Source organism: Lycorma delicatula, chromosome 2 (genome assembly GCF_047948215.1).
Source record: "Lycorma delicatula isolate Av1 chromosome 2, ASM4794821v1, whole genome shotgun sequence".
Classification (NCBI taxonomy): Eukaryota; Metazoa; Arthropoda; class Insecta; order Hemiptera; family Fulgoridae; genus Lycorma; species Lycorma delicatula.
In genome coordinates this window covers 105741765-105755610 of record NC_134456.1, presented here as the reverse complement: position 1 = coordinate 105755610, position 13846 = coordinate 105741765, and the positions used below count along the sequence as shown (strand labels likewise).

At 31.0% G+C, this 13846-nt stretch overlaps 1 protein-coding gene across 1 annotated transcript; it reads right to left on the bottom strand.

The window, feature by feature from the left end:
* Nucleotides 1–12067: 12067 nt before the first annotated feature.
* Nucleotides 12068–12454, bottom strand: LOC142319922 (uncharacterized). Its single transcript, XM_075357596.1, has one exon. The coding sequence runs from the start codon at nucleotides 12452–12454 to the stop codon at nucleotides 12068–12070; it is 387 nt and encodes a 128-aa protein (XP_075213711.1).
* Nucleotides 12455–13846: the final 1392 nt, after the last annotated feature.

Here is a 13846-nt window from a genome sequence, read left to right as displayed (position 1 = left end):
ACATTTTCTATTGATTATCTTTGTGTTAGGTAATAACTAATAAATATACGGTTTACTTTACTTTACTTTTTAATGTATTTCACGGTACACAACAAGAACCTCTTTACTGCTCATTTTAATATTTTCTATAATATTACGAGTTAAAATAAAATAACAAAAGATTTTGAAACAATCATCATGATAGTAGATATGAAGTAATTATTTAATGTAAATTTAAATTCGAAATCAAATGTATAATATAAAAACGAATCAAAAAATCTGATGTGGACACCTCATCACTTCATTTTACGCCTATTAAGTTACATATTCACATTTTTTGGTGTACTTCGTTTAAAGGTTGTTCATTTGAAGGTGAGAATACGATCCTCCAATTATTTAATAAAGTGTATAGTTACACGATTGCTGAAATATTAGTTTTTATTAAAATCAAATATTTATATTATTATTAATTCAACAATCTTACATGAAATAATAGGATAGAGTAAAAGTCCGCTTTTACTCCTATCACTAGATCAGTATATGAGTATCTTCGTGATTTGCTAATTAACAAATTTTTCAGATTTCTGGTGTTAATTTCGGTTTTGGTGGTTAATTTTGACCTTACAGTGTAAAATATTCAGGTTTTATTATTTAATTATTTGGTAAATAATCAGAAATTAAAAAGAAACTATCATACAGGAAAAAGAAAGATAACATGAAGAAATATATCTAAAAAAAACGACAAGAAGATAAATATGAAGAGGAATAAAATGTTAAGAACACGGGAAGAATAAATAAATTAAGAGAAGATGATAAATATAAAGAGGAAGTAAATGTTAAAACCAAAGAAAGAATAAAAACATTAAGAGAAGATAATAAATAATAAGAGAAGATAATAAAGAGACGAAAAGTTAACCCCCAAAGAAAGAATAAAACCATTAAGAGATGAAACAGGAAGAAAACGTTAAAACCAAGGAAACAATAAAATGATTAAGAGAAGATAATGAATATAAAGAAAGAAAATTTGAAAACTAGAGAACATGTACACAAATTAAGATCTGAAGAATTATATCAAACCAAAGAGCGATTAAATGGTCGGCAACAAAAGACAATTTTAAGAAATGATGATCAACTCCGACTTCAGAATATTGTCTGACAACATCAGAGGAGTAATGAAGTAAAAGATTTCTTCAGTCAAGAATTTTTTGCAGTTTATTAAAGATCGGGCATGTATGCCTCAATGTACATGTTCTTGTTAAGGTCTGTTTTTCAGTCGCTCTGTAGAATTAAACTGAAATTCCAGAAAAGTTAAATAAAATTAAACAGAAATTAATTCATAAAATCCAAAAATAATACGATTTTAAATTGTAATTTTCAATAATATTAAATAATCTGATGTTTCACCAAATTTACTACATATACGCATATTAAAAAGTACATAAAATTTTATTTCACTAATAACTTCCGATTTTTTTCATATATTTTTTTTTACGGTTATTAGTAAATTTATTTATTATAAACTTTTTTTTACAATCACAGGATTATAATTATAAATAAATCAATACATTTAAATTAAAAAAAAGAAAAGGAGATGAAGTTTGATTCGAATCGATGTGCCTTCCCTTGTACCATTCAAAGATTTCATTAATTAAAATTTTATTTGGCTATAACTCTGGAACTAATGAAAATAAGTACCACATGATATATCGTTGAAAAGCTCTCAGTGAGTGCTTATTACTGCAGTAAAGAAAGAATCCTGAAATCCAAATTTATTGGAATTTTGGGTTTTTTTTTGGACACTTTTAGTTTAATCGATTGCAGTCAAAAGAGGAGGTACACAGCTAGATATTACAACAATCCTAAATTCAAATTTCAACTTCCTACGACTGATCGTTTTTGAGTTATGCGAGATACGTACGTACGAACAGAGGTCACGCAGAAACTAGTCAAAATGGATTCAGAGATGGTCAAAATGGATATTTCCGTTGAAATTTGAAAGCCGAAATTTTTCGCGATCACAATACTTGCATTACTTCATACAAGGAAGTAAAACAACTAACATTTTCGAGACACTACAAAAAATTCTTACCAGTAATTATGATACAAAAAAATCATAATAATAAGAAAAAACTGGTAATAGAATTTCATTGTGTGTAGTCAAAGCAAAAACTAGAAGATTACTTAACAATTTAGTTTATGTCAGTTTAACTCATCACTAGAATTATAGGCAAAATATGATTTTTTTTATGTCTTTTCCAGGTTTTTTCTTTCTAGCGGGCGCAATATTTGTCCGATTTTCATAAAACTTTGTAAGGACGTGTACACCGAATAGAGTGAGATTCCTATCGATTTTCGAGCGAATCGGTTGACTGGAACTAGAATTATAAGCAAAAAACTGATATTTTTTATGCCTTTTTCAGGTTTTTTCTTTCTAGCGGGTGCAATGTTTGACCGATTTTGATAAAACCTTGTAAGGACGTGTAAACCGAATAGAGTGAGATTCCTATCGATTTTCGAGCGATACGGTTGACTGAAACTAGAATTATAGGCAAAAAACTGATTTTTTTGATGTCTTTTCCAGGTTTTTTCTTTCTAGCGGGCGCAATATTTGACCGAATTTGATAAAACTTTGTAAGGACGTGTAAACCGAATAGAGTGAGATTCCTATCGATTTTCGAGCGAATCGGTTGACTGGAACTAGAATTATAGGCAAAAACTTATATTTTTGATGTCTTTTCCAGGTTTTTTTCTTTCTAGCGGGCGCAATATTTGACCGATTTTAATAAAACTTTGTAAGGACGTGTAAACCGAATAGAGTGAGATTTCTATCGATTTTCGAGCGAATCGGTTGACTGGAACTAGAATTATAGGCAAAAAACTGATATTTTTTATGTCTTTTCCTGTTTTTTTCTTTCTAGCGGGCGCAATATTTGACCGATTTTGATAAAACTTTGTAAGGAATTGTAAACCGAATAGAGTGAGATTCCTATCGATTTTCGAGCGAATCGTTTGACTGGAATTATATAAGTTTGGCAATAATTTTTTTTTTTTTAAATTTTGAACTTTATTTACTTTCATTTTTATTGACAAATATATGATTAAAGACTGAACTACGGAAATCTCTCCGTATTTTTAATATGATTAAATCATTAAATAACATTGATGTTTCATGAAACAAAAAAAAACTGAAGACTGAAATAATAACTTCAACTTATATCCAGTTTATTGATTTACACAATTTGTACTGTTATTTATTATTTTTTTCATTTTACATTTATAATTAACCATATATGTATTTTTATCATATGTTTTGAACACTTTACAAATAAATATTAATAATAATATAAAACGTAGCTGTGCATAGCTCTTAAAAAGAAAAAAAATAAAGCTAGAACTTTCATTATTACAAATTATTTTAACAAATATTAGAAAATGTAAAATGTCTGCTGATAACAGGATTATTTGGTTTCTGACTTGTTCTAATATTTCAGTTAATTATAATCCTACAGTGAGGTTTGACTGAATAGTTTATGGCTCAGCTTTGTTTCCACTCATCACAAAATTCCACGATAATACAAAATTGTTCCTTTTGAGTCCTTATCCCACACTTCAGGACAATTATTTCTTGAAGCAAAGCAATTTTTGTTGTAGCATATAATGTTGATCAGCATAATTATGCTGATCAACATATATACAATGATCAGTAATGTGTTATTTCAATCTAGGTAAAAATCTGTTCTTTCTAATTTTCGGTTCTGCGGATGTAGGTTTAACTGTGTTGGAACCAATATAAGGATTCCAAGTTCTCCAAAGCTTTAGTGTGATTTGTTTAGGTGATACTTTTGAACGATCCAGACTCTATTTTTCTACTATACATTCCTAATGGCTAAATTGCCTATCAGGATATTTGTACCTCTTAATCCTTCCTAAATTGCATTTAGTTATTTATTCAGGGTTTCTGATAGTACAAGTTTTTATCTGTTATCTTTTATTTGGAAAGCAATTGTTGCCCAAAAAATCTATAAACACGTTTACCAAAGAGATTTTTCAAATTTTAATTGTTTATGTTATTTTTCTGTAGTACATATTTGTTATCGCACCGCCACTTTTTCCTCCTTTTTTGATGAACTTTCTTCACATTTTATGAGAAAATGAATAATAAAGTTTTTAAAAGGTACACTTTGATGAAAAATACAAATTAAAAACACTTTATGTTGATTCCTTGTACTAACGAATCGTACGTTCATCAACATAACCTAACTAAACACAACCTACGCTTGCTTCGTTCGCTAACCTCCTCTAATTAAAGTTAAATATACATATTATACGCTACTTAACGTTAATTAGACGAGGTAGCTAGCGAAGCGAGCGTAGGTTATGTTGATCTACGTACGATAACATGTACACGGAGTCAACATAATCTAAATAAACAACCTATTCTCGCTTCTCTCGCTACAGACATATTTTTTGTTTAATAGGAATAATACCGTTAATACGTTGTTTTTTGACAAAGAATTTGCATCAAAAAAGTGAAAAATGTGGCTGTGCGATAACAAACAAATTACCTTTTCTATTTGTATTACAAAAATATTTATCTTAGTAAATTATATATGACCATTGAATATGTTAAATAGTTAAAAAGGGTGCTCTCTTTTAAAGTAATCAATCCTTCACACATTTTCCAGAACGAATTTCACTAAGTCTAGATAACGCCTAATATAATGCCTGCCTGATTGCTCTTCCTTCCAATATTGTGTATTGTGAGGCAGATAATAATAACATTATATTATGAAGCAAACATCATACCTTAAATTTCTGTGCTTATTATTTTTCTTCCGTCTTTAATATCGCTTTTTCGGTACCCCAATTGGTACGTTTGATACAGCTATTTTAAAAAATAATTTTCTGCAGACATCTATTCTGCCTTACGTAAATCTGCATTTTATATTTTATTTACTACTTCACATTGCAATTTCATTAAAAAATATTAAAGCATTTTTAGAATTCTGGAATATTATCCACGTTCTAATATTGTACATTTAATTTATCATCAGTAAATAAATAATAAAAATTACTTTTCCTAGAGGAAGCAGAATCCCTACAAGAACTTAAAAGGAAATGTTTCATGAAAATTTTTCTTTTCAAATTTGATAATTTTTTTTGAAATATCATTTTATAAAATATTATTCGAGTTTAAATCACATACAAAAAAAATTTGTCAGTAATTGGTGGAGTACTCATTTAAATTTTTTTTAAAATAAGGTTTTTTTAAATTTTATTTTTAATTTGAGTTGACCATTAAGTATTATTTGTAATATATATCTAGGCAAAAAAAAAAAATATCTGAAAAGCGTTTATACTCCACTTTAAAATTGTTCAGATCAAAAGGTTTTAACAAAAAATTTTGTATGTTTTTTTCTTTCTTTAGATTTTCTTTAAAGCGGGAACCCAAATATTTTACGATAAAATAATGTATCTTAGATTTTCTTCAAAGTTAAAATAACTTCGTTCTTCTGCAATTTCAATAAAATAAGTTTAACCATTTTTATGAATTCCAGTATAAAAATATTGGCCTGGGAATATTTCCTTTAGTCTTACTCATTTATATTTATATATATATATATAAATGAATAATAACAGAAATGTTCAGAAAACATTTCAACTTTAAATTATACTGTAAAAACTTATAGATGAATTTCATTTGCTTTACATCTGTTTATTTTTTCATTTTTTTCAATCGCACAGAAGTTTCCAATTCATTTAGACCATTTCAGTTAAATTATTTTTCTTAGTCATATTAAGTCGATACACTGACCCTATTCATCATACATGATGCACTTAAAACAGTAGTGATGATTTGCTTGCCCCATTATACGTATATATGCGTGATTGTGCACTAAGTCGTGCTTGTTTATAACGGCTATGCATGTAATAACAATTAAAGCAGATGAAGATTATCTTTTAATTTCGCTAATGATTTCTCTGCGGTCGAATAATATTGTCGAGTACAAGAGATTATGCAGTTCTGCTTGCCTACCAATTGAATAATCATTATGTTTGTATTATATCTAGCGGTCGGGTTCTGTATATTTAATGAAAGTTAAGTGGAGCGTTTGGGCATTAACTTCCTTAACTGCCCACTACAAAACATGTTATGTTGGATAAATGCATTATTTATGCGAAAAATCTGTTTCTACATGGTGTAAAGCCTATAAGCTTTGTTGTGTTTTATCTCTTCGTAAATCAGTTTTGCTTTATAATTAATGATATAGCTCAATGTTAATAATCATGCTTTGAAAAAACGAATACGGTGGAGCTTTGATTAAGCTAATCATAATAAGATTTACACTCAGCTTAACCGATTTTTTTTCGGACAAATTCTATTACAGTACTAGAAAATACCATTTAGAAATTAATTTGTACCGTAACCAGTGTAATCCCAAGTGATTACTGTGGTCAGCATAAAAGCTATCCTAGCTGTTTTTAGTAGTGAGATTTTACTGCAGTGTGCGCGATTCTGTTAGTGCAATAACGTACCGTAATGTGACTGAATTTGTTAGTCCTCACCAGTATTTGTATAATATTTTATCGTCTATCGTGTTTTTTCAACAGTGATATAGTTTTACAAACATTGGCACTAAGTAATTTATTTGTAAATAACTCGGTTTAGTTGATGTCAATCTTTTTTTTTTTGTATATTCCTTTATTTACAATCAGCTTCCTGAACAATGAAACGATAAGTAAATTGTACAATGTAATAATGATCATAAATCAAGGAATCTCCCTAGACAATATAAAGGTTTAAAGAAAGTATAGTACAATAAAAATTATAACGAATAAAAATATAACTAAAAATAAAATTTGTCACAAGTCATACATGAGAAACCAAGAAGACAACAAATTAACACTGATCACATAAGAAAAAAAAAGTCAAAACCAGAAAACTTAAACAGTTCATAAATAACAAAAAAAAGAACTCATATTACTACTTTAAAATATTTCATAAATAATATCAACGAAATTTCAGGAACAAAAGTATGATATTCAACACACAACAGCCTCTAGATCCAATACATGCTATGTCTTTAATCGTCTCATATCTTCACTATTTTTCAAAAGGTTAACAGCCAGATGGTTTTCATGCGCGTTAAGTTTAAGAACATACTTTGAACTTAGCCGGTGGATTTCTTCACGAATAGATTCCATCCCCAGGTAATCGTGAAACTCCTTGTTGTTCGAAAACCATGGCGCCTGCGAAATGTTCATCACTTGTTCTGGAAACTTTGGATGATGCCGATATTGCTACTGTTTCCCTTAACCCAAAGTTATATTCAATAAGCCTATATTCGCTTTAAAAACGCCTGGTATAACAACAGTTTCTTATTAAACGATAAAATTGACCTTCTTCCTAATAATCAGTTTAACCGGTTCAAGCTTGGTATTTTATTGTTTCCTCTTTTCTCTCGCGTGATATTTGCATGTCAGGCAACGGTGTAAATGTAGTCCTAGGAATCGTACGTTGTCCGAATGAGACAACGATGACCTCCGGTAAAGCCCCTCAGGGCTCGGAACGGAGAGGGTGGTGTGGCAACCGGTAACGTCACAAGGTAGGAGGTGGGTGTCTTCCCCCAATGGGGTTGGAACGTCCGAATGAGGGAACGTACAATACCTTGGACAAATACTGATTAGAATATCTCTGGAAGCATTTGCGTCGGTGGCATCCTGATAGAGACCACCGACTGAAATATGTATTCAAGTATTGGAGATGACCTCCGGTAAAACCCATCAGGGCTAGGAATGAAAAGGTAGTGTGTGGCGCCCGGAATTGTCACAAGACGGCTGCCTCATTCGGATATCCATCCGAATGAGGGATGTGAACCACATCTAGGCAGACTGGCGGGCTCCCTCCTCATCACAACGTCACGTAACTCGCCTTTGCAGTTTTAAAATGTATCTTCCATTTATTTGACTATTCATTCACTGAGAAGTCAGCGCTAAAATGAAAACATAAATCACATTATAAATCAAACATAAAACATTGAAACATACAATCTGTACGCGTAACTTCCGAGACAGTCTATTACAACGTTACACGGTTTGTTTACAGCAGGATATGTGTTAATTTTTTTCCCTGTTTTAGCCTCCGGGAATTATCGTTCGGTTATTACTTCAGAGGATGAATGAGTTTGATGTGTATGAGTGTAAATGAAGTGTACTCTTTTACAGTCTCACTTCAACCATTCCTGAGATGTTTGGTTAATTGAAACCCAACCACCAAAGAACACCGTATCCACGATCTTGTATTCAAATCCGTATAACAGTAACTGCCTTTACTAGGACTTGAACGCTGGAACTCTCGACTTCCATATCAGCTGATTTGGGAAGACGCGTTCACCACTAAACCAAACCGGTGGGTAACAGGATATGTATAGTAGTCTAGTGAAGTAAATCGAGTATAACTTCTATGTATATAAAGTGACTGACTATGAGTCTGTATGACAAGTTGGGTGAGACGTGAGAATAACCCTGACCCTGTCTGGCTGACTGTATTACGATAATGCGGCGTCATAACTCTTTGCAGGCTGCATATTTCATGTAAGTGAAAATATTATACAAGATTAATACTGTAAAATAAAGTACGCTGTAATAAAATCATCCTTTCGTCGAAAATTGTTATTACTAGATTTTTAATTAATTGTGACTTAAATTATATATTAAATTGTTTGTAATTTTAGATATTATTATGAAGAGTTATTTTTCATATTGTTTTATAAACAATATTTTACGATAGCAACTCATTTAATATTAATACAATTATTAAATCATTAATCACTATACACCGTACACACCCATGAACTACGCGTACCGTTTTATCCGGAATGATGTTTACCTGCGCGTATTGCATGGATTTTACGGTTTACCGTTGATGAAAATACTCTAGTCATTAAATATTCATACAGGATTTAAATAAAAAACTACATTCTTTGACTGTGAAACTATACCTACTGAAATTAAATGATTTAGATAAAAAAAATGGTGAATAACATCGGTATTAGAAAATTAAACTCTTATTTAGACGTGGCACACGCTTATCGGAAACTGTCCTTTGCATTTTTCTCAATCATAAGCAATTCTTATATCATACGAAATAATTTTTACCGATCATTTTATAGTCATTGTACCAGTATGATAAATTTTCATGTAGGCAATGACCGTTCAGAACGTAAAATTTTCGAACACAGTGAAACTATAGAACGAGTGAAAAAAGAGACTGTATTCATTCATTGTTGAAAAAACGTTACGTATACTTCATGTGTAAAAGAGCACAGAAATAAAGATACGGGCAGAAATTTTGAAATAGCAGGATCCTAAATTTGAGTGGTGGAAGAAAAAAACAAGTTTTTCGTAGCTAATAAAACCAAGACAGAATTTTGGCGAAAAAATGAAATATTCGGAAATAAAAGAAAACCTTGCAGCGCATATAAAGAGTGTACGTAAGTTTGGATTCGAGTTTTCTATAGAAATTTGTCTGATGATCGTCCTGGAAATCGTAGATGAATTAAATATTAGTAGAGCTGAAATTAAAGCTACTCTAAGTTATATGAAGATTTTTGGCGGCATAGTTTTTCTATTAGAAGTATAACAGTAAGCTATCACAGAGGCTACTAGAAGCATTAACTTTCGGTATCAGAGATGTCAAAAATTTACGAAAAAGTAAGAATTATACCCTAGATAGAATTGGGAATGCGGACCAGACACCGGTGACTTTTGTAATGCCATCGAGAATAATATTTGAAAGTGTAGATGCAAAGAGTGTTCAGATACAAACTGTCGGTTACGAAAAACAACTTTGCTCAGTAATGCTGACAATATTTTCGGAGGGGGAAATATTATATTTTCATAATTTTTAAAAGAAAAAATCTAAAAATTTAATAATTTTGGATCAAAACCCGGATGATTTGATTAAAAATGTTCAAAAAATGTTATATTTCAAACGCTCTTGTTGGAAGATAGGATGATTATTTGTGGTTAAATAGTTACGAAGATAATTTCAATTACTCGAATGACGGAAACTCGACCACTGATGACAGCAATTGATATAATATACCCATTATTTTCACAAATGAATTATGTTTCTGTTAGATATAGATAATATTTAAATTAATGCAAGGCTGTACTGTCCTCCCTTGCATACGAAATAGTAGAAGATCCGAGTATGAAGGGTATTTTACAGTTTAGTTATTTCTCATATTTCGCCTCCACATCCCGCGCTACAAACCAGTGTCTAACATAAAGTAAGATTTATGCTTTCGGCTGTTGTGCTATACAAAAGAAGTAGAGTATCTTCACTAGCAAAATAGTGGTCCACTGAGTCCAAAAATATTGGAATTTTTGTTGAAAGATTCTGTATATAAAATATGTGCGTATTCTTTTTCTTTATATCAGAAATTTAAATTTAAAGTAATAACATTTGCTACGGTAATTTATAAATAAGTACGATTGATTACAATAAATATTTGGAAAAGAATGAATTGTTGGAAAGATAAGATAATGAGAGTTATTGTGAGTAAAATGTGGTTGCAGTTTATTAAAATATTATCCATTGTATATTTTATATTTTCGCATATAAAAAACAAGATAAATCTTCCAACCTGATGGAAGCGCCTGTGAAAGTAATGATAGGCTTAGAAGAGTTAAGCACTGTCTTTTTCATGATTGTAATGGATAACTTGAAGCGTTGCAATTCGTATGCATTTTTAAACTGTTTGAAACGAGAGAATGTCAACTAATTTAGAACTTGCAAAATATTCGTTTTGTAAAGAAGATAATGATGTTCATGTAGCTAGGTCATGGAGTCGTAAGAGCAGGAGGAATCGTGCATTTAAGAGAAGGGAAAACTTGTTTATTATTTTAATTATGATGCATTGGCAGTTTCTAAATTCTCGCCTCTTCGCTACATATTTAATTAACCTGGAAACTACATGAATTTAATCAGTCTGTTTATTTATTTATATATAGTAGCTGCTAGCAGCTAGTAAGCCCTCCGGGCGGGTTGTTTGGCGGACGGCATTTCGGAATGTTATTAGGTGTCCAAAATTAATTACCTCTTGTGCAAAAATGGTTTTTTTTTTTTTTTTTAATGATGAAAATGTATAAAGGAAAACAAAAAAAGGGTTCGCCATCCTTCAGTTAAGCACCTTTCCTCATTAGGAAATAAGTTTTATGGTGGGTTACCATCATCTCGCTTTCTAAAACTAAAATAACTTCTAAACGAAATATCTGGTTGCATTTTTAAACTCTTCTCTTCAATAAACAAAAATCACTGTTCCACTTATCAATCTACACCAAAATTTCTTTAAAAATAACATTTTTCACTCGTTTATCTCTATGCTCTGGTGACAATTTCACTTTCACTCCACTCCATGATTTTACTCTTGATAATGCAACATGCAACTGTCCATGCCAAAAAACTTCTTTTCTCAAAGCAATACCAACCAATTCAAAAGTTTTCCCTTGAGACTTATTAATCGTCATACAAAAAGCTAATCACACAGGAAACTGAAGTCTATTCAATGAAAACCCTTGTGAACTCTCATCAATCAAAATTATTCTTGGAATACAAACTGTTTCTCCTTCCTTATCTCCAGTCAAAATTTTACACTTTAAAACATTATTCTCCAATCTTATAAGTTTTGTTCGTTGCATAAACCATTTTTTATGCTCAAATTTCTTAAACACATGACAATCGAAATCTTCTTAACTTCAAAACACGACGAGGCAAACCAGCTGGATTGTGCTTATTTAAAATTTCTTACATTCAGATTTTCTTTTTCGTCACCACAACCTGTACTCAAATAAGTTTTTTCTTCTTCATCCATCATTGCCAAAACTTTCTCATTATGCTCATTTACTTCTAGGTTATAAGCTGATAAAATTGCTCTATCTTTCCATCTCTTTATAATCTTTATTTCTCATTACTTGTATTAAAAATATTTCCAAATATTTCTTCATGCAAACTTCCTTCAATAATGCACTCATTTTTTTAAATAAAATGATCATACTTACCATTAATTGTTCCATTTCCAATTTACAACAAATCACTAACAAATTGCTTCTTCTCTGGGTTTGCTTGCATATTCTGCATTAATTCTCTCTGCTCAAAATGAATCCAAACGTAAGAATTCTTAATACACAAATCAATAATCTCAGAATGATTTGCTCTAGCTTTAATGGGCAAAGTTTGTCTAAAATCTCCACCAAACAGTACAACTTTTCCTCCAAATATCACATTGTTATCCATAATCTCTTTCAACTTCTTATCTCCAGTTTCAACAGCATATCTCAAAACCATCAGTGCTTCATCACAAATAATCAAATTGCACTCTCTCAAAGAAGCAGCAGCCTTTGAATTCATCTCAATTGACGACTGTGAATCAAAATACAAAGGAGCAGGCAAACCAAAACGAATATGCATTCCCCTATGTAAATCATAAGTTTTTTAAGTTTGGTTTTAAATGGTCGGTTACGCATCTAAATAGAAATAGAAGAATATATATATCATTTCACATGGAATAATGACCTGGTCAGACTTTCCAGTAATTAATGTAGCTTTACATGATGATCTATCCCTTTTCTTGTGGTCTTACGACAATAACGGGTAGATTTTCTTTAAATTTACCTACGGGGGTAATTTTTTCTTGTCCGAAACTATTGTCAGCATTACCGAGCAACGCTTTTTTTGTAAGGGCAGTTCGTAATTGAACACTTCGTGCATCTACACTTTCAATTTTTTGTTGACGACATTTCGAACGTCAATGGTGTCGGATCCGTTCTCCCGATTGAATCAAGGGATTAATAGTTCATTTTTCGTAAATATGTAAAAAATTTGTCAGTTTTTTCTTTGAAATTTTTTCACTTTCTTCTGGTAGCCGTTGTACTATTGACATCCTTGGAATAGAAAAACTATGTTGGCAAAAACATCCGCGTAGCCAGTTAAAAGTAATTTATCCTTAAGAGTATTATTTTTAAGTTAATCCCTTCCATTTAATTTCATCGGCAATTACCTTGTTTTGATCCGATACATTTCTGAAGAAATCGCAAATCCAAACTGACGTACGTTCCATAAATGCGCTGCAATTTTTTCTTCTATTTCCAGATAGAAATAGCAGAAAAACCGTTCTCCATCGAAATACTTTCATGTTTAAATTGATTACTAAAAATTCGTTTTCTTTCTTCTGCCACTCGTGATGGACAGTACTATTACATCAAGTTGTTTGCTTGTAGCACGATTTCCATTCTTTTGTAAGATAGCACGTAACTTTACTGCAGGAGTAAATGAACGCAATCTCTTTTTCCACTCATTCTGTAATGTACATGAAACTTTTACTTACTGAACGGTCTTAGTAAGAACCTAAACTGATCATAAAATTATTACAAAATGGTAGGTAAAAATTATTTCATATGAAATAAGAATAGTCTTCGTGTGAGAAAAAACACAAAGGACAGCTTTTTATCAGTCTGACCTCACTTTTTAAATAAAAGTTTAATTTTCTAATACCAGTAATTACTCAGAGCCAAGTCTTTAATCTAAATCATGGTTTTACAAAAATTCAGTACAAAAAAAGTATTTCACTTACCTAAATGAAAGTTGTACGAGGTGATGCAAGGACTCAAAGTTTTTGTTAAAATCTATAAATATTCAATATGTGCTCCTCTGCCTACACGACACACTTCAACACGAAAGTCTAGCTCTTCCTAAACTCGTTCTAACATGTCATTTTCGATAGAGTTTATTGTATTGATTATGCGATCCTTTAGCTCAGCGATATCGTGCGGCATTGGTGGGATAAACACCTTATCTTTCTTT